At 41.7% G+C, this 26,434-nt stretch overlaps 1 protein-coding gene across 1 annotated transcript; it reads right to left on the bottom strand.

Moving 5' to 3' along the window:
* Positions 1 to 1,635: 1,635 nt before the first annotated feature.
* On the bottom strand, positions 1,636 to 23,847 carry pdk4 (pyruvate dehydrogenase kinase, isozyme 4). The gene is made up of 11 exons (XM_080787681.1): positions 23,395 to 23,847; positions 22,401 to 22,542; positions 18,055 to 18,126; positions 15,560 to 15,744; positions 14,928 to 15,026; positions 11,119 to 11,196; positions 7,611 to 7,687; positions 6,436 to 6,534; positions 5,456 to 5,572; positions 4,003 to 4,116; positions 1,636 to 2,066 (listed from the first exon to the last, which is right to left on the bottom strand). The coding sequence occupies exons 1-11, from the start codon at positions 23,510 to 23,512 to the stop codon at positions 1,932 to 1,934; spliced, it is 1,236 nt and encodes a 411-aa protein (XP_080643807.1). The 5' UTR covers positions 23,513 to 23,847; the 3' UTR covers positions 1,636 to 1,931.
* Between the last annotated feature and the right edge of the window lie 2,587 nt (positions 23,848 to 26,434).

The following is a 26,434-nucleotide window of genomic DNA, read 5'->3' as shown; positions in this document are numbered from 1 at the left end:
TAATGGTTCCTTCTTATTTACAGTACAACTCATAAGCATTGCACAGACATTCGGTTATATAACCTCCCACTCCCACGACGACGCGTGCGATACACACTTATCCGATTCTCAAAACAGAAAGGCACATAACCATTTGCAGAGAGGGGTTGGCGGGGGGGCGGGTGTCGGCGAAAACACCCGACGGCCCCCCACCAAAAATGTGGAGCGACTTCTCCTCATCTGCAACTGTTATTGGGTTATAGCGAGATTCAAGTTGGCTCCTCCTCCCACTTCCTATATGCCAGATTTTGCGGTGGGTTTTTTCTCCCCGGCAGGTTTTTCTCTTTTTGAGCCGATTGCGAAAGGAAAAATAAAAGCCTGGGGCAGGCACGTCACGTGCACGTGCACACATAGACATCAAAGGGGGCTTCATTCAGCCCCTGCCCTTTTACCCGTCTGTATAAAACAACTGCGCCCCGATCTCCAGACTATATGAATACAGCATTTACTACACGGTGAAAGAAATGCCAAATGCCCCCCCTCATCTCCTTTCCGTCGGAACGCAGCATTTTGCTAGCTAAAGAGTGCTGAGTTTGTGCCCCGAAAATAGCAGATCTACAAGCTCTCAACGCGTCGCAGTGCGACGCGTTGTGAGCTTGTAGATCTGCTATTTTTGTCCAAAAGTGCCCTCTTATGGGATTTCAGCCCGCTGGCCTCGCTAACATTCTCTGCACGTCCCTGCCTGGGGGTATACACCGAGGCTAGGGGGCCGGGGGAGCTGCATTGACTCGACTTGGAAATATCAAAACTCAAAACCATGACCATAGTTTGACAGAGTTTGTAATTAAACTCTTCAGGCAACTTCTGTTCAAGGAGGGCTCAAAAGAAGAATATTTCCTTCAGAGGCATTGAAGAATAAAAATAAATGTAACCTGAGAGAGAACAAAGCAGTTTGGCTGTCAGACTGACTACATATAGACAATGTAGCTTTACAGTTTCAATTCAATTTGCCACTGTGATGTTTGCACTGTATACATCCATTCCCCCGTCAACCATAGAGCACCAGAGTCTGAAGTCAAAACTACAACCTCATGCCCGAGGTCATTTCTTTCAAAAAAAAATCACAGGTGATTTGAACTTAATGCTCATTAACCATTATGGGTAAAATACCTAGTTCTTATACTGTATTTTTTTTTTTTTACACTTTCAACCTTTGCACCCCTATATTAGGCATGCCATAGGTGAATATCTTAGCCTTAAGTTGTTAATAAAGTCAACAGTGTTTTTTAAAGTGTTCTGATGTCAAGACTTCGGCCCCCCCGATTTCTAAATGGCCGTGATTTAGCTTTCCTTTCAAAAACAAATCACTAGCTTCTTTGACTGCTTGAAGTGTATTATTTGTGTTAAAAGATATGCCTAAAATAAATAGCTGCAAGTGTTTGTGTTTGGTGGTGAATGAGACAAAATGAGAGGTGAGTTACCTCTGCTACTCGCTAGCTTGTATAATTATTCTCTGATTGACATGAATGACATACAGTATACCGTACGGTTATCTTCTGCTACAGTAGTATGAAGCTTCTTGGAGGTTTTCGTCTGACATCGTTTTATTTTCCATCAAAACGATTGAAGTCCTTTTTGTTTCGCGGTGTGGCCGCATCTGACGTGAGAGATGAGTCTCACCGGGGGCAATTTCACCTCTACTAAACTGTAGCGCGTCGTAGAAAGAGTCCAAATGGCACGTATACACACACACACATACTGTAAATCCACACGTTGAAGGCACTTTGTTAGTTAGTGTCAGTTCAAAGTTTACCCGTCTCTCCTCCTGTCACATGAGAAACCATTCTTATATTCCTCATCATCGCACCGCCTTTTGACCTCATTTTGTTCCCATATTGTTTCCATTTTGCGGAGCTTGCATTATATGCTCTCTGTCGGTCCCTTTAGTTTCCTTAGTGGATCCTTCCCAGCGTCTTTGGCACCTTACTGGGCATGCACCAATCGTCCGCCTCGATGGTCGACTGGTAATGCCTTAATGCAGACTTGTTGAAAACAGGAAGTCTCTCTATGGAGTCTGTAGAGAGGGCCTGCATTGGGAACAGATCAGAGAGCAGAGGAGCTTTATAGTGATCCAGCTCTGCAGGGTACAGTACAGTGACATGGAAAAGCCTCAGGAAAGCCACATTAAATACGTGTACGTAATATTAACCCATTTTGACCTGGGATCAGATTCTAAAAAAAAATTGTTTTGAAAATGACAGTTTTCTGAAAAAGCTATGTTTCTATGTCAAGTCGCTCTTCGATTTTTCAAAAATAGCAGACCTACAAGCTCGTAGCGCGCGCCACTCGGTGGCGCGCTATGAGCTTGCAGATCTGCTATTTTCAAATAGCTAAAGCATAACCTAATGCTAACACCAAAAGGGGCTAATGTTATTCAAACGTATTTATTTTCACCTTCCTTCATTTGTGTTGTAACTCCCTCGCGCCGTATAGAGTAATTTAAGGTATTCTATAACCACTTATCGTTTGAATGGTGCTATATGAATTGTATGTGTACGTCTTTACTACATGTACAAGCAACCTAAACTGGCTATGCTAGGCTATAGTCCCCAGCCTTTCACACTTAATTGGGCTTTCCTACACGGTTCCATGAACCACATAAACCCGTTTTGGCAGGAATGTACTGCATATTATGATATTGAGGTTCCTAGCTTGTATGTGTGCTTCCTACGGCCTTCCTTCCGTGTTGCCATGTCTCCTTAAGAGACAGTTAGAGAAGTTTTCAGTGTAGTTGCTTATTTGGGCTCGCTTCCTAATGTTGTTTAAAGTTAAACCAGTGGTTCACACAATTTCTTCACGTCAATAATTGTCCACGGACATCCATCTGAAGATATTTTGTGCCAGGGACCCCCATACAAGATTTGTGTTGTTCAACCTCACAAACGTGTCGCTGTGAGCTTGTAGATCTGCTAATTTCATAGACGTGGCCGCTCGTTTCTCTCACTTGACGCAAAGGCTTATGTGGCACACTGGAAACAGGTCAATAGTCAATACTTGGTCCCCCTCATTTTTTCATAAAATCTCTTAACCCATTTTGGTGTTGCATTATGTAATGCTTTAGCTATTGAAAAATAGCAGATCTATAAGCTCATAGCGCGGCACCGCGCTACGAGCTTGTAGGTCTGCTATTTTTTGAAGAATCGTGAAAAGTGACATGAAAGTGACTGGCATAGAAAAACATAGCTTTTTCAAGAAAACAGTCAGCATTTAGAAGGCATGTGTAGAATCGTTCTCAGGGCAAAATGGGTAAAAGAATAGCTGAACTTTTGGAGAATATTTTTGCACATTTTTGTCAAATGGCCCAGTGGTTCAGCCTGACAGCAAATAGTACAGTACAGCATTGCTGTGCTTCATATACTATAAAGGGGTGAATGCAAGGACAAACATCGCTCTGTTTCTCTAGAAAAGATCACATGGAAAGTCACCACTCGCAGCAAGACACTCACACTGCTATTTATGTTGTGTAATAGAATTTCACCACATGTGCCTACTATTTAGTCAATACAGTGGGTACGGTCAGTGTACACACACATACACGTGAAAACCTCCACAGTCCACACAGTCGTTTAGCCTTAATGCCAAGCAGCTGAGCCTACTTATTGAAGTCCTCATTACATTGCATTTGGAGTTACAGGTGTGAGAACAGATTCTACAACATGTCTTTCAAGTCCTGACAATGTCTTAAAAGAATAACTACAAACAACACATGATTGGCTGACACCAAACAGGACACAGGTGAAATACAATTACAAAGCAGACTGGTGAGAAGGCAGGAGACACAAAACAAGGCAGACAGGAAATCACAGAACACTACTACAAAATAAGGTACAGAACACAAATACCAAGTAATAAGTCCTAAAACACAGACAAAGTCCAAGGGCAGAGGAGCGTACCGCGACAAACGTTTGCTGCGAAAGATTTGCACACGTTTTCACGATTTTTCAAAACCGTTTTTTTCCTCACCTTCAGGTATATGACAGCTGAAGTGCCGTAGCCCTCCATGGAGTAGAGCTGCAGGTCTCCCTGGAAGTACTTGGCGTACAGACGGGAGATGGGCAGACCGTATCCAAAACCAGCCTGAAGGATCGGACAGAGGGACGGAGAGCGGTATGGATATTGGATTATTAAAAGGATACTACAGTGGTAGCATATTGCAGCGTCACAGATCAAAGACAAAATGCCTGAAACATGTAAACAAAAAAAACATGAGCATTCAAAACTTACTGTAGCCAGGCCTATACTAACTTTCTTTGGTCAACCGTTGTAGCCATTCATTATCTCACTGGCTTAAAGTTTAATCTCAGTTAAAGTCCACAGTTTTGTAATTCAGCTCATTTACAAACATGTTCACTTATATGTCAAGCTCGGTTTAGCAACGGTAGAATTGGATCACAGTTAATGTTTTACGATGAAGTCTATGGAGTTCAGCAGTGTTGCAGAAAGAAACAAAGGCAACAAAGTCAGATGACAAGACACAATGTCAAATATGCATGAGGTCCTCGTTTTGTTTTTACTCTTTCTGATTCTGACAATTTTTTTAAATAAGCACCATTGGTTATTAAGAAATGTCCACTGCTTGGTAGGATTTTATAGCAATTCATGGAAACAAAATGGAGTCAGCTAGCCAGTAAACACCGCCGTGCTGTGCCGAGACACAGCCGTGCAGTGTTGATTTTGAAAGGAATTTTAGGATTTTAGTTTCTTGAATAGTTTTAGGGTTCTGGGGTGAGTATGGTTGAAACTTAAAGGAATTGACGGAAGGGCAAACCACCAGGAGTGGAGCCTGCAGCTTAATTTGACTCAGCACGGGGAAGCTCACATTTTAGTCACCTGGAATGTTTTTAGTTTTAGTCTAGTTTTAGTCGACTAAATAATATCATAAGATTTTAGCAAAATGCATTTCGGCTGGTAAAATAGCCGACGCGTTGTGAGCTTGTAGATCATCTATTCAAGTGTAAAATGACTTTCCATTAGTTCCTTCCTAACATGTTAGTCTATTTATTTTTTCCCCAATAATATTTAGTCTTAGTTTTATCGTTTTCGTCAGTGAATAATGGTAGTCGACAAAAAAGGAATTGTCATGGTATTAGTGGAGGAAATCGACAGTGCCAGCTAGGGCATTAAGCAACTAGACAAGTCGACTAGTACATCCACTAGTCGACCTTGTTGGTACTATTTTTTTCCCCCGATTTTGTAGGCCTCAAAATCAGGTAGATTATAGTTATAGTCACCCATGTACACAGTTTTTAAATGTACAAATATTTATTTCCCCCCCCAAAAAAAACATAGGCCTATTAGTAGTTAAACTACTAATTACTAACTAGTCTAGGAGTTAGACTAGGCAACTAGTCAACTAGTCAACTAGTAAAAATGACTAGAAGTGCAAAAAAATAGCCGTGCAGTCTTTGGGGCTCACCAGCGGGGCGTTGCGTGATTGGTCCGCCTGTAGGTCCGGAGTCGGGGCTGTGGAGTACATGTAGCTGAACAGAGCCTCAATCTTCCTCAGAGGGACTCCGCCTCCTCTGTCGGCCATCTATGAACACACACAACACGTCATGTTCTCTCTTATTATTATGGCAACAGGCTCATGGTTAATAATAATACGTCAATAATATGTTAACCCATTTTGACCTGGGAACGATTCTGCAAATCCTGACTGTATTTTCCTGCGTTGTTATACAATGAGCACATTGAGGCGTTTCTATTGCTAAAGACGTCCCCTGAACTCAAATGCACACTGTAGTAGGCATGTGACGATACATCGTATATCGATATATATATCGATATTAATCCCGACGATATGAATCGATTCTTTGAAATAAAAAAATGTGGCTAGTGTGATGTGAAATGTGGGCTTTAGTCATATTCAAGTGCTTTTGGAGAGAAATGATAGTCACTTTCAGTAGTAGAGCACTGTAGAGGGGAGCTGTGTGTGTCTGTGACTGTAGAGGGGAGCTGTGTGTGTCTGTGACTGTAGAGGGGAGCTGTGTGTGTCTGTGACTGTAGAGGGGAGCTGTGTGTGTCTGTGACTGTAGAGGGGAGCTGTGTGTGTCTGTGACTGTAGAGGGGAGCTGTGTGTGTCTGATTGTGCCCAGGTGATGATGGCCGTTGATGCTCATCAAGGAAGGCAATTATGTTTCTGCACTGTCAAAAGTAATGCTACTTCTTTTGCAATGTAGTTAAATAAATATAATATCAGGGGGGGGGGGGGGGGGGGGGATAAATTATATAAAATAAAATAAACGTACATTTTTCTTTAAAATATATATTTTTTAATATCGTGAAAAATTGTGTTATCGTGAACCTCATATCGTGATACGAATCGTATCGTGAGTTGAGTGAATCGTTAAATGCCTACACTGTAGGGCATTACGAAGTCGAGTGTCATTCATGTACCTTGATAGTGAGGTCCTCGGAACCCAGTGAAACTCGTAACTTGATTGGTGGCATAGTGAGGCTGGTCTCGTGGGTCTCCACTGTGGCTCTCATTGCATTCTGACGGAGAGAACACATACAGTAGGCATACATTAACTAACACAGTGGTTTTCAACCAGTGGTCCGGGGACCACCAGTGGTCCTTGAGGGGTACGTTCCACAAGTGGTCCCCAGCTAAATAATGGAGAGTTGGTAACCAAGAGGGCCCTTTTTAGAATAGTTCTTCAACTCTTGAAGAACGAATGAAACCGAAACATTTAGTTTCATTTTATGCTCTCAAGAGGTAAATTGAAACATCTGCATTACTTAATTTACAGGAAGTCTACACAATTAGAGAATGTAGAATAGTTAGTGATCAACAACCAACATCAATACAGAATGGAATTGTGGACAAAACCTTATCAACGACAACAAAATATTTAAAAGCTTTGGGTCTGAGTAGCGAACTCTCATGAAATGGTGGTCCGTGGCTCAAATGGCGAATAAATAATGGATCTTGATGTGAAAAATTACAGTACAACAGTACAGTTTGGAGCGGAACAACCACAGCGAATCAATCACTGCAGACCTTTTAGAAGTGGTTATTGGGTACAAAGTACAGTATACTAACCTAGATATCAAGTGGGCTAAGGTTGAGTAAGTTGTCATTAAACCTTTTTTTTATATATAATGAATTGCATTTTTATAGTGCTCAAAGCGCTTTACAATGGTTCATTCATTCATACATTGGGAGGTGAAGCGGCGAACATATATCACATTGTGAAATGCAATGACATATTATTCATTATATTATATTACATTATATTATTTAAAAAAAAATCATTATCTGTATACGACCTTTTTAGACCAGGAAGGCATATGCATTGTTTTACCCTTCAATTCGGTAAAGCACCTGTGTCATTTAGATGTTGCTATGTATAGCAAGCAACATGAATTATTTTTAAATTATGTTTTTCAGAAAGCTTACAGTAGGTTAGAAGGTGTTTTTTATAATCAGCCTCAGGTCTAAATCAGTTAAACAAATAAGTAATTTTAGAGCATACAAAGGCAATAACACATCTTCTGTAAACTATATTTGCTGTACTGTATTTGCATTATTAGTGTAACAGTTAGTAGTTTGGGTGTGGTCACTGTACCTTGAAGAGCTCAAACAGCATGTGGTAGAGGTGGGAGGGCACGTACACAAGATGGATGGGCTGGTCAGGATGTTGGGCTGTGGAAAGTGTGATAATTTGCAATGGTCAAAGAGGTGCACGCACATCCACACATTTCAAAGGGTGCGGGATCCAACAGAATAACTAAGAAAGGAAAGAGGAGATCCGCACACCGTTTCAAAAGCTCCCAAAACTATTGTGAGAGGGAGGATGACTGATTTAAAACAGTCACACCTGGCCTGAGTCTAACTAGAACTGGACTCAGGCCAGGTGTGACTGCTTAAATCAGTCATCCTCTCTCTCACAACTATTTATTGACAACAGAGCGGAAAACAATACAATGTTTCGGCCCTCAGGGGCCTTCGTCAGTACACCTGACGAAGGCCCCTGAGAATAACAGACCGATATCTGTTTATTGTCATGCTTTTTTCCCCATAAATGTACAATGTCATGTCACAGTACTATACGCTGTACTGTACTGTATATGCAGCAATGGTGGTATATGCAGGTCTTTATTTACTGTAAATGGACTATTGAATAACCGAGGTAAAAGGGCAAGCAATGGAATGGTGGGGACGTTCTTGGTTAATTATTTTCCACAATGAAGTTCAAAAGGACATGGGGGAAAAAACATAATAACATAATTGTGATATAGCTCAGCACTAGCCACGCCCATGACAAATTCACAACAAAGACAACCTTATTGAAAGGGTCAAAGACTTCAAAGTTTAAATGTCTAACCCGAGTTTACGGCTGAAGTGATGACACTGAAAAGGCACTATAGCTAACTGAGTGTAATGACAATTATGAATTCAGAATGTTTTATTTCACAGTTTTATTTCTTTTATTTCACAGTTATCTGCCGACTACTAACGCCAAACAACTCATGTTCTGAAATCATATACTGACAAATGGAGTACGGTTTCAAGCTAATAAAAATACAGCCTTTCTCTTCCGTCATTACTTGCACAAGCAGAGCGCGCAAGTACTGCGATTGGCTGGGTATGTCGGTGTTGTCCACCACCAGCCAATAAGGGATCACCATTCTTGATGACGTAACTTAAGGTTTGGTGATCGGCTGTGTGTGCATGCGTGCCTGCGTGCGTGTGCTTGTCGGGGTAACAGCTTATTGGCTGTTGATGGTGTCGTAACTAAGTTTCAACGTTTGTATAAGGCCATTAACGGGTCTAAAGGATTTAGAACAGCAGTTGTAATCGACGTTAGTTAGCAGCAGTACTTGCATGCTCTGCTTGTGCACAAGTAGGCCATGAATGGCCTATACTTATGTGCAAGGCGCAAGTTGGCACCTCGAGATAGTGCATTTCTAGTTCTTGCTTTCATAAAAAAAAAAAGTAAAAACTTATAGAAAGTTTAAAATGATCTATCGATGATGTCATCAGCCCTCCTCCGAGACCGAATAAGACACTAGAAACGGTACCGTCTTATAATGAGCATTATTACACGGCTCGGTCGAACGCTCATTCTGATTGGTCAATCAGTGAATTCAGCGGCGTGTTATTTCAGGATGATGAAGTCAATAACAGGCCGCTGTCTAATCAGAGCCTCAGCCGGCAGCTGTGTCTGCGCTTGATTTTGTGCCGTCGTATATCGAACGCGACAGCCAGGTAAACAAACAAACAGCACCACCATGTCATTTACAACTAAAACATTGCTCTCAAAGAATGTTTTTGAAAGCATTCGAAGCAAGAAATACGCACACTGCAGTAACCGGAAATGTATTTCTATTTGATGAACACCTCCTTGTTTTCTGAGGCCATCGCGTCCGCCACTTGTGGACTACGTTCGTTACCGTAAATCAAGGAAATACTTTGTTAATTACGTTTGTTTTGTTGTTACTTTTGGGTAAATGTATTCATTTACTTATTAAGTATAGCCGTGTAAGAAGCGGGATAATGCGCCGGTCGTTGTTTATAAATAACTCCCTTCAGGATGATTAACCCATTTTGGTGTTAGCATCATGTCGTGCTTTAGCTATTTAAAAATCAAAGAGCGACTGACATTTAGAATCTGATCTCAGGTCAGAATGGAAAACTGTCAGGATGTAGAAGACCTTTGTATAATCTTATCTCAGGTCAGAATGGGTTAAACACTGAGACGACTGCATATTATCCCTTGCTTATTGATGACGAATTATATGAAGATAATTCTTTAACCACATTAACCCTGGCATCCCTATTTTTGGCAAAGTTATTTTAAAATTAAAAAAATGTTACATTCTTTCAAATATACTGTATATTCTTTGTTGCTATTTGATATACAACAAAGTATATAATGTAGGTAGGGCTTAAAACCAAATGTGGGTGCATAAACCTCCGATTGCAACGTGTAAATAAACCTGTACATTATTAAGACTATACTAAAATCTGAACGTGGTCGTGATGTAATCGGGGGTTTTGTGTGGAAAACCACATATTGTAACAATAACTCTTGTCAGGCTTTGAAGAATGGGCTTTATTCTTCTCACAGCACCACCCATGCCTTATAATGTATAGCTGCATGTTTTAACAATTCTCCAACGCTATACGTGGATTATCGGGATGAAATAAACCAGGTCCGCTTGCACTGCACCGAGTTCCCTGTAGGTATGAGCTATGTGGATCAAAGCCTTTAAGCTGCATGGGTTCTGTCGGGCCCAGCTGATAGTAATCAGACGGAACGGAACCTCTGCTAAACTAACAACAGAAGGCACTGCATGGACGGTCCAACCAGACCTCCTGCACATTTTGTGCTATATTAAACAAATATATGAACTACATCATTTAAAATAACACACCTATTATCAGCTTCAATCATAAACCATCTATATCTGCCAGACTTAAAATGTTTACTTCTGTCTGTACGTGCCTCTATATATAGCCCAGGGTTATATAGGCAACCTTTTTGACATGAAAAGTGCCATTTTCTTCATAGTGCGCTCATTGCCATAATGACACCACATCAAAATTCAATATTTCCAACGTATTTTGATTGTCCATATAACAATAATAATACATTTAAATATGTTCTTCCACATCAGGATGCAATGGTCATATGCAATGGGCATGTGCAGGATCAAATTTGTACAGTGACAGACGTGAGGGAACTTAATTTAACTGACTCAACAATTTTTTTGCATATTTAATTTGAAAAGAAAAAAATCACACCCGTGTGAACTGAGTGGTGCAACTCCCCCCCCCCCCCCCCCACCCCTCTCTCTCTCTCTCTCTCTCTCTCTCTCTCATTAGCAGGCAACAGTGCAGCACTGTCTCTCTCTCTCTGTTACTGGCACAACAGCGCCCCCTACTGATACTCATTATACTGGTGCTCATTAACCAACACATAGGCACATAGGGTGAACACGGACATTGCTGTTCCTTGTTGCACCACTCAAAAGAACCCTCTCTCTCTCTCATGTTGGCAACCCGTGCGTGCCTAAGGTTGCCTATACCCGCCGTAGCCCGGAAACAAGACGTTTATATAGTAGCCTTACCGTTGAACTGCGTGATCTCTATCTCAGGAGAAGCCAGGTAGTACTGCTCACAGAGCATCTTGGAGGTCTCGTATGCATCTGTAGGGGAAATAATAATTGTGGCCGTTTATATCAGGGTTTGCACACAGGAAATCTACTCATTGTTCTGTAACATTGTTAGAGCCATGCTGCCTAGGTAGAGAATCAAGGAGAAAATATAGCTGCGAGCAGCGATAAGGCGGGACCAAGGAGAGGGAGAGAGAGAGAAGGGTGGAGAGAGAGAGAGAGACAGAGAAAGAGAGAGAGAGAGAGAGAGAGAGAAAGAGAGAGAGAGAGAGAGAGAGGGGGGTGGAGAGAGAGATACAGAGAGAGAGAGAGAACAATATGCACAAAAATGAATCACGGGCTGAGTTGTCGCTACCCGGATTTGAACCAGTGACCTTGTGGTCCAGACATGAGAGCTCTACCAACTGAGCTAAGCAGACACAGTCAATTTGCTCATTCTAAATAGTAACATCATACAGTATTCATATAGGTATTAGATGCAGAAGAAGTTTCACAAAACAGCAATTTTCATCGGCTCATAAAAACTACATTTTTTCACTTAGAAAAAATGTGTTACGATTTTTTGTCCGTATAGGTCCAATGTTCACGTGTAGACGTTTTTGTGCACTTTGATCAAAGATCCTGGGAGAAGATACATTTTAAATGGTTTTCATATAATTCAAAATGGCGGGTAATCTAAAGGTCAGAGGTCAAAAGTCAGAATATGGAAGTTGTTCGGCATTAGGAGACGCATATGTGTATCAAAGTTAAATTGCAGACGGTCAAACAGTTCATGTGCTATGTACGTTCAAAGTTTGTATTTTCAATTGAATGTTATAGCGCCACCCTTTGGCCAATGGTCATGGGCTTCGCATAGTCATCGTTTGGCATGGTCCTCTAACAGAATCCCGCGTTTCGTGAAAACCGACTGCACGGTTCAGCCAGAGCTGCTATTTCTGGTGGTTAGCTGAGGTGTAAAAGAAATACCTAATATAGCTGCGAGCAGCGATAAGGCGGGACCAAGGAGAGGGAGAGAGAGAGAGGAGGGTGGAGAGAGAGAAAGAGACAGAGAGGGAGAGAGAGAGAGGGGGTGGAGAGAGAGAGAGAGAGAGGGGGGGTGGAGAGAGAGACAGATAGAGAGAGAGAGAGGGAGGGAGGGGTGGAGAGAGAGAGAAGACAGAATACACTTATTACACTATTACACTATTACACTTATTACACTATTGCACTTATTACACTATTACACTTATTATACTACTATTACACTATTACACTTATTACACTATTACACTACTATTACACTATTAGACTTATTACAATATTACACTATTACACTACTATTACACTATTTCACTACTATTACACTATTACACTTATTACACTATTACACTATTACACTTATTACACTATTACACTTATTACACTATTGCACTACTATTACACTATTACTTATTACACCATTACACTGCTATTACATTATTACACTATATACACTTATTACACTATTAGACTTATTACTCTATTACAGTTACTAGTATCTCTATTAGTGTGATGTCATGTCCTGGTAATAGAGAGAGGGGGGGTGGAGAGAGAGAGAGAGAGGGGGGTGGAGAGAGAGATAGAGAGAGAGGGGGAGAGAGAAAGAGAGAGACAGAGGGAGAGAGAAAGAGAAGGAGAGAGAGGGGTGGAGAGAGAGAGAGAGATATGCACAAATAAGAATCACAGGCTGAGTTGTCGCTACCCGGATTTGAACCAGTGACCCTGTGGTCCAAAGGTGAGAGCTCGACCGACTGAGCTAAGCAGACACTGTCAGTTGACTCATTCTAAACAGTAACATGCAGTATAGGTATTAGCTGCCAACCGTATTTGGAAGACGTATTAGTTGCATGAGAGGTTTCACAAAACAGAAACTTTCATTGGCTCATAAAAACTTCATTTTTTCACTTAAAAGAAATCTGTTACGATTTTTTGTTCGTTTAAGTCCAAAGTTCAAGTGTAGACGTTTTTGTACATTTTGATCAAAGATTCTGGGAGGAGATAGATTTTAAATGGTTTTCATATAATTCAAAATGGTGGGTAATCTAAAGGTCAGAGGTCAAAAGTCAGAATACGAAAGTTGTTCGCCATGAGGAGACAAATATGTGTATCAAAGTGTCATTGCCAAAGGTCAAACGGTTCATGAGATATGCACATTCAAAGTTTTCATTTTCAGTGCTATAGCGCCACCATTTGGCCAATGGTCATGGGCTTCACATGGTCACCGTTTGGCATGGCCCTCTACCAGATTACCGAGTTTCGTAAAAAGCGACTGCACGGTTCAGTCAGAACAGCTATTTTTGGCGGAAGAAGGAGAAGAAGAAGAAAAAAAAACACAAATACAAGAAGTGACCAAAGTCACTGCGTGTCTTCTTGGTCCCTTAATTAATCCGAGCTATGTCAGTGCATGCTGTTTTACGAGCTCTTTAGCTTTTGTTGGCCAAAAATAACCAAATCACCCCCCCCCCCCGGGCGATTATGTCGGGACTCTGTGTTAAAATGTCTGGGGTGATTTTGTGAGTTTTTTTTATATGACCCAATTTCCTTTGGCAGTATACAACGACGGTCTCATCACATCTTTTCAACACTAAGCAGTGCAAAAACAAGACAAAACTATGACGATCCCAACCAGTGTGAGTGCAGGATTCGTTCTGTATTTGAGCCACTCAGACCCTACAAACTAAAGAATATTTTGTTATTGTTGGATATGATTTTGTCCATGCTGTATTGATGTTGGTTGCCATTCATCAAAATAACACTTTTTCCCCCCTACATTCTAATTGTGTAGACAATGTCTACTAGACACTAATTAAACTCTTGAGAGCGTACAATGAAAACAAATGCTTTTGCTCTCCCCAGGTTGGCAGAGGGAGTGTATGTATAGCGCCCATACGATTACATTAGATAATTGACACGGGGTGAGAAAGAAATGGGTTGCAAAATCGCGGGATAGAAATATAAGGGAAAAACCAAAGGACGGCTAGGTTGAAAAACCACTGTTCTACAGTAACCTCGCGTCACCACCAGGCTTTCCACCTCGGAGGAAAGCCTAGGTCTGTGTTACAAAATTGCAGAGTGAACCGGTCTGGAGTGGACGATATTATCGCTATACGTCATGTTGTAGTATTGTTTTGTAGTCGTCAGGCAGAAACAATCATCTGGAACTTAATTCCTTTTCCCTCAAACCGGAAGAATAGCAATACAAGCTCTCGTGTATAGCCTGCGGCTTTTATTGAGAAAAATCGGTTTGAGGGGGAAAAGGACGTTCTGGATGATTGTTTCCTGCCTGATGATGACTACAAAACAATGACTACCACATGACGTATAGCGATATCATCCTGATGACTACAAAACAATGACTACAAAACAATGACTACCACCACATGACGTATAGCGATATCATCCTGATGACTACAAAACAATGACTACAAAACAATGACTACCACATGACGTATAGCGATATCATCCTGATGACTACAAAACAATGACTACCACATGATGTATAGGCTAGCGATTATCATCCTGATGACTACAAAACAATGACTACAAAACAATGACTACCACATGATGTATAGGCTAGCGATTATCATCCTGATGACTACAAAACAATGACTACAAAACAATGACTACCACATGACGTATAGCGATTATCATCCGCTCCCGACCGGATCCTAAAAGCCTGAAAAAGGAATGCTAGCCCAGGCTATAGTTCTAACAGAGAAGTGCACAGTGTTGTGTATGTGTGTTACCTCTTACTACCTCCACCACATCACAGGTCGGGTCGATGCTGCCGATGTGTTTGGGATGGGCCGGGTTCGCGGCTTTCGCGCTGCCGTCAAAGATTAAGGCTAAAGGTTGCAGAATGACACACGCACACACACACAGGATGACAGTGTGATTTATTATTATGGTCGTTGTTACTAGTATTGGTGATATTTTTACCTCCTTTCCTTTCCACTTTTCTAACGTGTAATCTAATAATTGTACTTTTTTAATCCACTGCAATTATTTGAAAACTAAGTTACTACATAATTACTTTGTAGATTGTGATTATTATTATTATTACAGAGCCTACATTAAAACCCATTCTGGGCGTTTTTCGGTGTTAGCATTATGTTACGCTTTAGCTATTGAAAAATAGCAGATCTACAAGCTCATAGCGCGCCACCGAGTGGCGCGCTACGAGCTTGTAGGTCTGCTATTTTTGAAAAATAGAAGAACGACTGACATTTTTAGAATCTGATCTCGGGTCAGAATGGGGTTAATCAGACCAGTGTGTGTCCAGTGGAAACCTCGTATGAATCTGATCTCAGGTCAGAACGGGTTAACCACTTCAGGCCTATAATACAGTATACAGTTGGACCATGCATCATGTACTGACTGTGCTGGTTCATGAGCATGCGCGTGGAGATGCGGCTCATGTAGAAGCGGTCCAGGAAGTACTGGACGTTCTGGTTGGTGACGGGGTCCACGCCGTACATCTCCTTGTACTCCACCACGCCCTGGGCCATGGTGGGCACCACGTTGTTGTGGCGGTTGCGCACGTTCACCAGCGCCTCCGTGAAGCTGTGGAGTGGGTGGGAGGAGGCGGCGAGACAAAAAGTTAGTTGGTTGGTTTCATTTATTGTCCACGTGTGGAAATTCGTCTTCGGCCTCAACAGTAGAAAACAAACGGTAACAACAACAGCAACAACACTTAAAGGAGAATTCCATGCTAGAAGGCTTTCTTACCTTTATTTGTAGTTGTTGCGTCCCCAACAAAGAGGTCCAGGTGTTATTTTGTGCAAAAGTGCATTATTGGCTATTTCCCCTAATATAAACCCTCAATGGGGGTTGAGTTTTTGTGCTAATTTGCTTATTTCCATTGAAATAAGTAGTAAAGTGTGCCGCTTGGGATACTATTTACATTATGAAGAGAGGATATATACAAAAAATATAGATTTTTGAGCGATGGAAATAAGCGAATTAGCACAACACCCCATAGCCCCATTCAATGCAATTCAATGCAATTCATTGAGGGTTTATGGTCGGGGGAAATAGCCAATATTGCGCTTTTGCACAAAATAACACCTGGAGCTCTTTGGTGGGGACGTAACGATTACAAATAAAGGTAAGAAAGACTTCTAGTATGGAATTCTCCTTTAACACAATTATTTTCTCATGGCAAAAAAGTGCAGGACAACAGTGGAAAATACACTGGAAAAACAAACAAATCTAGCGAGACATGGTATCATTTAGTGCCTTAATGGCATTTGGTATGAAGGAATAAAAAATAAAAAAACGGTTAGCTTTTGGTATACTTTGTACCGTCTACCAGAGGGAATTAGTTCGAACTCCCTGCAGAGTGGATGAGAGAGGAGGTCGTTTGCTATCTTGATAGCTTTTTTTTACGAAGTACCTCCTTGTAGATACACAGCCTAATTGTTGCTGTCTCTTCCCAATGATTTTTGAGGCTATAGGTTCACTATTCGCTGCAGCTTGCTTCTTCCTTTTACATTTAGATTGCCAAACCACATTGCCATGTTAAAAGTCAAGATTCCAGAGAGATTATATGTCAGTGGCAGCCGACCAAGAAGGGCTTATTCAGTCTGTTCAAGTGTTGAATGATATTATGATCTGATTAATGACACTGGGACGTTTGAATCCGAGCGGGTCGATATTTGATATACCTTGTGTCTTTAGGGTTAGATCCAAAACTTTTAATTTGAGGTGGGATTGTGTGAGGACAAGTTGGACGGTCTTAGCAACTAATTACTTACAGTAAGTACTGTAAATGCCTTGATGTCATATTCGATTATAGGCCTATACTATTGGGTATCATTTTGTTTTGAAATAAGAAAAACGTTCGCTCTGAAAGAACATATATTCAAAGATTTGTGATGCATTTTTACGATCTTTAAAAAATAGCAGACCTACAAGCTCGTAGCGTGAGCTATGAGCTTGTAGATCTGCTATTTTTCAATAGCTATAAAGTATAACATAATCTTTAGTTAAAACACCAAAAGGGGTTCCCGCCCCCAAAATGGGTTAAACCCCTCTGGCGTCTCACATTTAAAATGCAAATGTTGGTCATGGGTGGTATGGTATGGCCAACTTGGTACTGTGCCTATAGGCCCTATAGGGGACATGTGTCATTTTGTTATGACACAATTTATTATTAGGGGACTAACTATTGGACTATTTGAACACTGCTGCCTGCCAGTCACAATGTGGGACAGGGTCTCAATTTGTAGGACGACTGAAAAGTCTCGGAAATTAGGTATTTTGTCCCACGCAAAGGGGGGTGTCCGGTCACTCTGCTTGCCTTACGTTGTCAACACAATAGTTTGCCTTTGTGTTAATTATATAGATTTATTTGGTAGACAAACTGTTTTTTTTTTTTTTTTACATATTACCTATTGGACTTTAAACGTATTCAGAAACAGGAAACTGCAGGGAGGAGAGAGGAGGAAGGACATGCAGGTCTCTATTTATCATAAGAGAAGACAAATAGATGTCACCCCCCCCCCCCCCCCCCCCAACTTACTGTCCCTTAATATCAAAACACAAAAAAAAACATTATTTTAAAGGTTTCAATATAGAATTTCCCACTTTATGATTGACCAGCATGAATGAGCTGCACAAAAGCATGGCCGATATACATGTATGTGTGTGGTTGATGTACCAACATACAGTACACAACACTGTACTCACTCAGCCTCACACATCCATACTGTATGTGTGTGGTTGATGTACCAACATACAGTACACAACACTGTACCCACTCAGCCTCACACATCCATACTGTATGTGTGTGGTTGATGTACCAACATACAGTACATAACACTGTACTCACTCAGCCTCACACATCCATACTGTACAGAATGCATGACTTACTTGGAGAGCACTCTTTTGTCGTCCGGGTCTTGCTCGAGAAATTCCACGAGCTCCAACAGACTCTGAGAATACCTATACGGAAGAAAAGCATGAAAATACATTATGTAGATAATATATGTGACTATATACATTACATATACGTACAGATAATAAATATACGGTAATAATAAAAGCAAGAGATGGACAATATCATAACAAATGTGTTACGCAAGATTCAATCAATTGATATATATTCGTAAAACGTTTATTCCATCTCATTTACTGTGCTTGACTCTTTACAGTGTATGCCATGTCTATCTTTCTTTTTCCTTTATTCAGGGGAAGCCCATTTGAGAGCAAGGTCTCTTTTTCAAGGATGCCCTGATCAGAGCTTATCTTATATCTATGAAGGCACCGAGTCTCTGTACGTCTGTGTGTGTGTACAGTATGTCTGTAATCCACGTACAGTAGGTGCAGTCACTATAGTGTGTAGTGTGTCCTCATATGGCCAGAATAGATGGTATATGCGTGTGACATCATCATCCATGAGGTTATGCGGGAACGCCTACTGAGTGGCAAAAACTAATACACTTCCTGGCCTTGACAGCTCATTTATCCAAACAGAAAAGTCCTATCTGATTGCATTCAAATTAAACAACGCCCAACTCACTCTGCCACGCATTTTATGCATGCGCATAACATATACCCTCTATAATGGCCCTAAGATGAGATGAATGAAAACAATCAAAGCGGCTTATTTACATGCAGCAACTGTATAACACACAGTATAGTTCAACCAAAGGCCGTCAGCGCCGGTGACCTCATTGTCTCTTGAGAAACTCTGTGTGAACACAATACACATTAGTCTAAATTAGCTACACTAAACTCCCAACAGCCAATCTAATGCTAATACGATAATCAATGATTCAGTCAGTGCTCGACAGACAGCCTGACGGTCTCACGTGGCAGCTTGTTTATCACACAGGGCGCTTTTCACGCAGACTTTAGATGTGGGCCAACAACAACAACTAGGCGTTGTCCTGATCGGGAGATCGGAAATCGGCTCCCATCGCATGATTTTCAAAAGATCGGAAAGAGAAACAAAAAAAGGAAACGATGACTCATTCTGATAAAAGTAAAGGCACATTTTGCCTTTCAATAATCGAAAGGCAATTGTAAAGACTATACAACTGGAGCAGGGGACTGCGACCTTTTTTTTAAATGAAGTGCCATGTTTTTATTTTCTAGATAAGTCAGTGACTGTGCCATATCAACATTAATTAATTTGAATGACGCCACGTGGAAAAATTCCAACATATTTTGATTGTCCACAAATATTAACTTTTTCCTTCTTTTCTTTCACGTTGTTATAATGATCATTATAGACTCGGGGCAATAACAGAGTTCAGTTTTAGTGACTGTAGAATGCAGCATGTAATTTACACACACAATGTGAGGGACATTTATTTGACTGCATTTTTTAAAATAGTTTATTTTTAAAACCAAAAATACTCTCTCACACACTTGCACCAGTGTGCCAGTGATCTCCTCACCCTCATCACCCTCCTTTGTGCCAATGTTGGCACTGGTGCCTATAAGGTTGCCTATACCCCTGCACTAGAGTGACATACATATATATATATACATATATTTTCTATTGTGATATGGCATAAGTGTTACATAGAAATGTAAAGATCGGATCGGGAAAGATCGGTATATGTCTCAAAATCGAAATGATCGGAATCGGATCAGGAGCCAAACAGATAAAACGTGATCGGGACATCCCTCCCTGCCAACAACGATGGAGGAAGTCACATGAAGTCCCAGGCAGGCATGCGTTGCGTTCAGTTCTGTTCTGTTGTTTCTCTAGCCGCGCTGTAGGGGACTGGGTGAAAGGTGACACATGAGGCAGTGTGTGGCTGACTGCTTGTGGTGCTCCCCAGCCACCGTGCTGTCCCTGAACCGACCTTCAACGCTCGGGTTTATAAGAGTCACGCCCATCGTAAAAAAGACACGATCTTGAAATACCGCACGAGTGCTGATTTAAGGTTAAGGAACTTTACTCATCAGGAAATATCACACCATGATACAACGATCTCTCTCTCTCTCTCTCTCTCTCTCTCTCTCTCTCTCTCTCTCTCGTGCCCTATAATGTGTGCCAACAAAACAAGTTATGCAATGGAAGGAAAGAAGATAAAGTCAGAGTCAAAGAGGTACTGTAGATTGCCAAATATAGACACTAAAATCTGGGAACTGAATTCTAATTGTGGAATACACAATGACACGAGCATAATTAATTCTACATGCGCAAATGTTAAATCTTTCCTATGATGTCACTTTCAGTATCTCTGAATAACACTTAACTTTAAAGGGTAAACATGACTGTGGTTAACTGGATTACGGGAAGAAATAAGTCGATAAGGAACAAATGCCTGGTGAAGGCAGTGACACGTCCAAGTAAACACCATTGATTTTTTTTTTAATGGCTAGCGATTCAGGGCTGGAGCCTGGCTAATAGAGGTGGTTAGAGCCAAGGGTTTGGGAGGAGATACAGTAATGCTTCTGGGTTTGGCTTAAACTGACCGTAAACACGGTATGGTACAGTAATAGTATGCAATCATAACATCGGCACTGTATGCATGTTCTACCCCCACAAACTACGCCGAATCAGGCGAGCAACTAACTAGATTGCAGTTATTGCTCGGCCCCTTGGATAGAACAGAGCAGCAGATCTGTCATGCCTCCTAATACAGTATCTGATGTTTGACACACACGTAACCTTTTATTGCCTCCTTTCTTCACACAGCCACACCTTTCTTTCACACATCAGGTTCATCATGATACTGGGAGAGTGCAAAAAAGATATAGGCTAACTAACCTATTGTTTGTAACAAAAGCAACAGCGTTGACTAGCTCAAACCAGTTTAAGCCTTTATGTTGTTGACGTCGGCTGCTATTAACATGAAACTAATAACTATAACTTTCACGACAATAATATATTAGCCTACACTGTCACTGCACTGAAATGGATGCACATGAGAGTGAATGCAAGACAAGTATACACACAACCTAAGGGTTTCTTATACAAGAGGAAACGGTCCAGGGTGTGGGTTTGCAAAGTCAGCTTCATGGCTTATCTAATTCAAACAACCACCATAAGGCCTGTTTCCTATTTGATGATGGGAACGTGTCATATAGCAACAACAAAAGTACAGTATACCTGCAGGTGAAGTGAGGTGAGGGAGGTAAGCTGCTGATGCATCATTTGAAGTGACAATAACAGTACGATCTGCTATATTATTAATGCAAAACCGTCCGACACCAACAGAGTTCATTACAGCGAGGCTCTAGTCTAGTCTAATGTGTGCTCCATACTGAACAGCTGTGGCGAACGAGTGTCTGGAAATCCCGCTAAATGGCCGTGTCTTGGGGTACGAGTGACATCCTCGTAAATACGTGAACTGTGGGCCAACTAGACTAGAGCTTTGCTGCTCTGAGCGGCTAGCTCATTCCAGCACAGTTGTGCCAGTACAGGTTATAAGAACTCACAGACTAGGCAGGAGAAGTACAGTACAGACTCTTGATGCCCGTCTCTGGCAGTTCGGTTGAACTTGTAATGATCTATAGTCTATAAATCTTAGGTAAGATTATAGGACATTCTGTACCCAATCTTGCGTCATTTCACATCTACAACTGCTATAGTTTATAACTTGTTATCAAGATTCGGTACGTCCGTCCATACAGTATAGCCAGTTGGCCTATTCATTTTCTGTATACATCTCAAGTGGAGGATGTACAGTATGTGCCTATATAGCCCTATATACTATAGTCCAGGACCACTTCAGAGCACAGCACGAACTTGAAGTTGCCACTCCATTATTTTTTTTGGTTGCCTCTGCATCCTGCTGCTAACAGTGGGCAAAATGGCAGTCAGCTCCTCTCCATCGTCAAGGCATTGACCATAATTTGCTATACCTTCTCAGAACACTGAAGCAAAATACACACTGGTGGTGGTGTGGAGTCTGTGGACTATGGATTCAGCATGACTAAGGGATGTCCATATATCCTGGGGTCTGGGGTTGAGAGGGGGGTGTAATAACAAGGACGCTTATGGGTAAGGAATGTGGCCTGGCTTTTATGAGGAATGATAATGCTGGACAATACAGCTTTCCACATCTACTATAGGCTTAACAATTACTTAATACTTTACACACACACACCCACACACACACACACGCACGGACGCACCCATGCACGGCACGCGCAGCCAAGCACACACGCATCACACACACACACACACACACACACACACACACACACACACATAACTTCTTACAGACACACACATATATATAGATGACCCCTACCAGCTGGTCAGCAGTTGCACGGAGGGGGTGCCAAGCAGTTTGTCTGGGAGGAAGTCGATTTCTTTCATGATGTTGGCCAATCTGACGGGGAGCTCCTGTCGCAGGAACACGAAGGAGGTCTTCTCACACGCGTTGGCCGAGCCTGCGTGCGGTCACGACGCAGTGTTAATTAAGAAGGGGGAAACATTGACTCAACTTTGACCCCTTTACCGGATTCTATTTTATTTTATCCGAGTCTAAATTTGAATCTATAGCTGGAAAGAAAGAAGCCCCCCTTCTTTCCAGGAGGACTGTGCGATGGGGCGTGACTTTCCCCACACGTGAAAATACAATAACACGTGAATCAACAGTTTTCTTAGGCCTACCTACTGTAGTTACTGTAGTGTAGTAGAACATGAACACCTTCAATGGGTAGCAATAACGTCATAATGTGGTAATAGGCCTACTGAGCAGTGTGATCATGCCAGTGTTTGTACAGTTATTCAGTATAGGCCTATACTGTACAAACTGTACAAACATGCCAGTGTGTGTACAGTAATTCAGTAGGCCTGCTGTTTGCATATTTGCCAGTGCTAACAACTGAATTTAATAATACATTATTTTGTTTTGTTCAGTTTGTTTCACCATTGTTTCGGTCTCTGTCTTATAACATTCAAATAAACAAGTGATAGATTGGCCTATGACTATAAGTTATAGGTGGGTTTTAAGGTCAGAAATTCAGAATGGTTTCAGAGAGAATAATTCATTAAAGTCTAGTGTTTTTTTTAATGGGCCCAGCTGTGACAATAAAGAATGTGAAATCGGGCCATAACTACAGTAGGCTACCAGTTAATCATTTATATTGTGAATCCTGCACTCAACGTCGAATGTGACCAGTTCGATACCGAAATGATTCAATAAATGACAGCTGTTGCAAAATCATGTCAAGCTGTCCTTGATGTACGGTCGGTATGTATGTATGTGTGTATGTATATGTATGTGTGTATACACTTACCAAAGTCTATGAACTGCTTCATCGACAGTGGGGAGGGAGAGAACTTTGCAAACCTCTCCACTTGCTTTGGTATTCCAGCCATCGCGCCGTTCTTCAATAAAAACTGAGCGAACTTCATGTTTTCCTAGCCGCGGTACTGGATCAAAGATCCCCCACACCAATAGCCTACTGTGTTTGTGTGAAGCGGAGACAGACAGCCCAGGCCGTCCGTGTCTAGCTTGTCTGCACACACAGTCCAGTAGTCCTCTGTAGGACGACCTCCAATACCTTTGGATGCCTGCGGTTAAATCCTGTCAGCCATCAACAACAGAGAGTCTTTTATAAAAAATAATGAACATGATTAAAAAGAGATGGTTGTCAATCCACTCCATTCGCCTATAATAGCTCCCTCCAGGGGCATCTTAACGGACTTCTTCTCTTCACACAGTGCATAGTACACAACCACTGCTGAGTGCAGCGCCGTTGTTTATCGCCAACGACTGAGATTGGCATTGCATTCGACCAATGGGCATCGCGGATACAGGGGCTTGGGGGCGGGATCGATGTTGTTTTCGCATTGTTGCACTGTTCTGTGTCCCATAGTAATGTGGACGGGTCATGTAACGGTCTTATGTTATAACTCTATGACACGCCAAGTTCATACAGCAACACAGAACCACTAACAAACATTTATATACCGTTAGTTAACTGGTGTAAAGACGCTCCATATTCAACTAATGTCCCGTTTAGAAATTAACGTTCGACGTTTCGGAGCACATCTTATGTGGTAAAAGTTCCTGTATTTTTTCAAACGGTATTAGACCTACAATGGGGTTTTCAACAGGTGGTCAGTGGACAACACCACTGACGTGGACGTGTTGCATGTGGTCCCTGACCAGGCATCATGCATGTAGTAATGTAGGATTTATTTATTATTATTATTATTATTATTATTAATAATAATATATATTAATTATTATTATTATTATAAAAAATATTTCCAGAAACCGTGAAGTTGTAGCACTGCCACATAATATTCATTAAGGATTTGTTTTAAAGTGTAATTTAAAAGAGCATGGCTTAAAATATTCATTGAACACTATATCCATCCTTATGTGTAATGTCCTATTTTCTTTGAGAAGTAATCTGTTTTGTGTTTGTTTATGTTTTGGAGGGTCAATGTCGGGAGGAGTTTGAATTTGATTGATTGACAGGCCGTGACGCTTCCGTGATTTAAACACACGGAAGTCGCCGGCTCTAGAGACTTGTGGGGACAGAGACACAAACGAGCAGGGAGTCCACGTGAGACCTGATCGCGTTTGTGTAGTCAGTGTAGATATGTGTAAATATAGTGTAAATATGCTATACGGTGGAATATAGCCAAGGCCACCAACTCACCATTGACAGGAGTAACCCGGCCGGGAACCGTCATCTGCTCCGGTGAGAGTTTCGTTTGTCTGACTGTTTGTATCCAGTGAGGAGTACTGCTAGTCCGTTTGGAGGACCGTGGATCTACTGTTGGATTTGTTTACGTTCGGGGATCTCTACGTTTGGATTAACTTTATTATTTCGGGTTGGAGCGTGAAGGAGACGTGTGGATGTTTCATGGAACGATACGAACAATAACAATATAGTGAGCGTGCGTGCGTGCGTGAGAGGCCCGGTGCGTGCGGTTCAGACATATACGGACAATATTTAACCTATCATGTATTCTATGTAACTGATTGTCAATGAGTTTATTTTGCATATAGATAAACTATTTGTCTCAGACGTATTTCTGTGTTGGAGTCAGTGGTTTACATTTCATGCTACATGGTTGGAACTTATCAATTTTATCTTTAAAGGAGGATCATTAATACCTCGTGATTTTAGTAACTGGGGAAGAAATATCTTAACGTTACAAAGTGAATAACCTGCATGGTACGTAACGTGACATATATGCTGACGGACAAGTTGGAGGTTATGAAATTCAACAGAAAAGAGGATCTCAAGAGGGGGAAGTGCACCTGATTTTCTGGTTGTGTCATTATTGGGCTAATGGGAAAATATTAGTCAATGTCAATGAATTGACCATTGTTAGAGAAACAGTGGGCTGTATATATACACATGGGATGGGATGCATAGCAGCAAGTGTAAAAAAGCACTAATCTTAGCCCAGGCCCCATATCCCCACCCAACACAACACAACAGTGGTGCCTGAGCGCACAGATAGCGGCTAGCCTATACTGACTTTTCAGGTCAAGGCCCATACAAATAGTTGAAACTAGAATTTCGCCCCCCTTCGGGGGGCTCAATCCTAGTGTCGTTGCAGCGCAATATGGGAAGAAGGAAATTGCGGGAATTGACAGACTCCACTTCATGTTTCAGCTGTGGTTTTAAACTCAGTAGTGTGCCCTGCACACAGCGCACACTCGCAATTGCAGCTGGAGGGCGACGCGACACACACACACACACACACACACACACACACACACACACACACACACAGAGCGATGTGTGGATAAATCACTGAGATTTGGGAAATGTGTTCAGAAGTACAACGATTAAGCACGCACAGGCAAATGTCAGAAGCATCTGTTTCGGTTTCCAAACAGGAAGTTGTAAATGTGCTTATTAGACGGAGGCAGCGTGATGCTGGCATCTATTGTGATGCCAGCATCACCACATTTCACATAGAAATATAAGCACCCATTTACTCGCTTAGCGGAGACTGTGGGGTGGTAGAGGACATCTCCCCGGACGCGTGGGTATGTCCAGATAGTTGCCTCGCGGAGGCCTCTTTGTCCAGTGTCCATTCTGGGTCTGGAAACGGCACTTTTTTGAGTGTTGACCCCAATAGAAGGTCTGCTGCTCTGAATTTTACACCTCTCCCGCTTAGCGGAGACTGTGGGGTGGTAGAGGACATCTCCCCGGACGCGTGGGTATGTCCAGATAGTTGCCTCGCGGAGCCGTCTTTTGTCCAGTGTCCAGTCTGGGTCCGGAAACGGTAATTTATTTTGCATTGACCCCAGTAGAAGCTCTGCTGCTCTGAATTTTACACCTCTCTCGCTTAGCGGAGACT

The sequence above is a fragment of the Protomyctophum bolini genome, assembly GCF_963924005.1.
Source record: "Protomyctophum bolini genome assembly, chromosome: 17".
NCBI classification, from domain to species: domain Eukaryota; kingdom Metazoa; phylum Chordata; class Actinopteri; order Myctophiformes; family Myctophidae; genus Protomyctophum; species Protomyctophum bolini.
This window is presented reverse-complemented; position numbering and strand designations above follow the sequence as displayed.

Coding starts and splice junctions, on each gene's coding strand:
- pdk4 (XM_080787681.1), bottom strand. CDS start 23,512: ATGAAGTTCGCTCAGTTTTTATTGAAGAACGGCGCGATGGCTGGAATA. Junction 11,197..14,927: donor TGTGGTGGAGGTAGTAAGAG/GTAACACACATA, acceptor TTTCCCCTACAG/ATGCATACGAGACCTCCAAG. Junction 6,535..7,610: donor TGCTGTTTGAGCTCTTCAAG/GTACAGTGACCA, acceptor TCTCTCCGTCAG/AATGCAATGAGAGCCACAGT.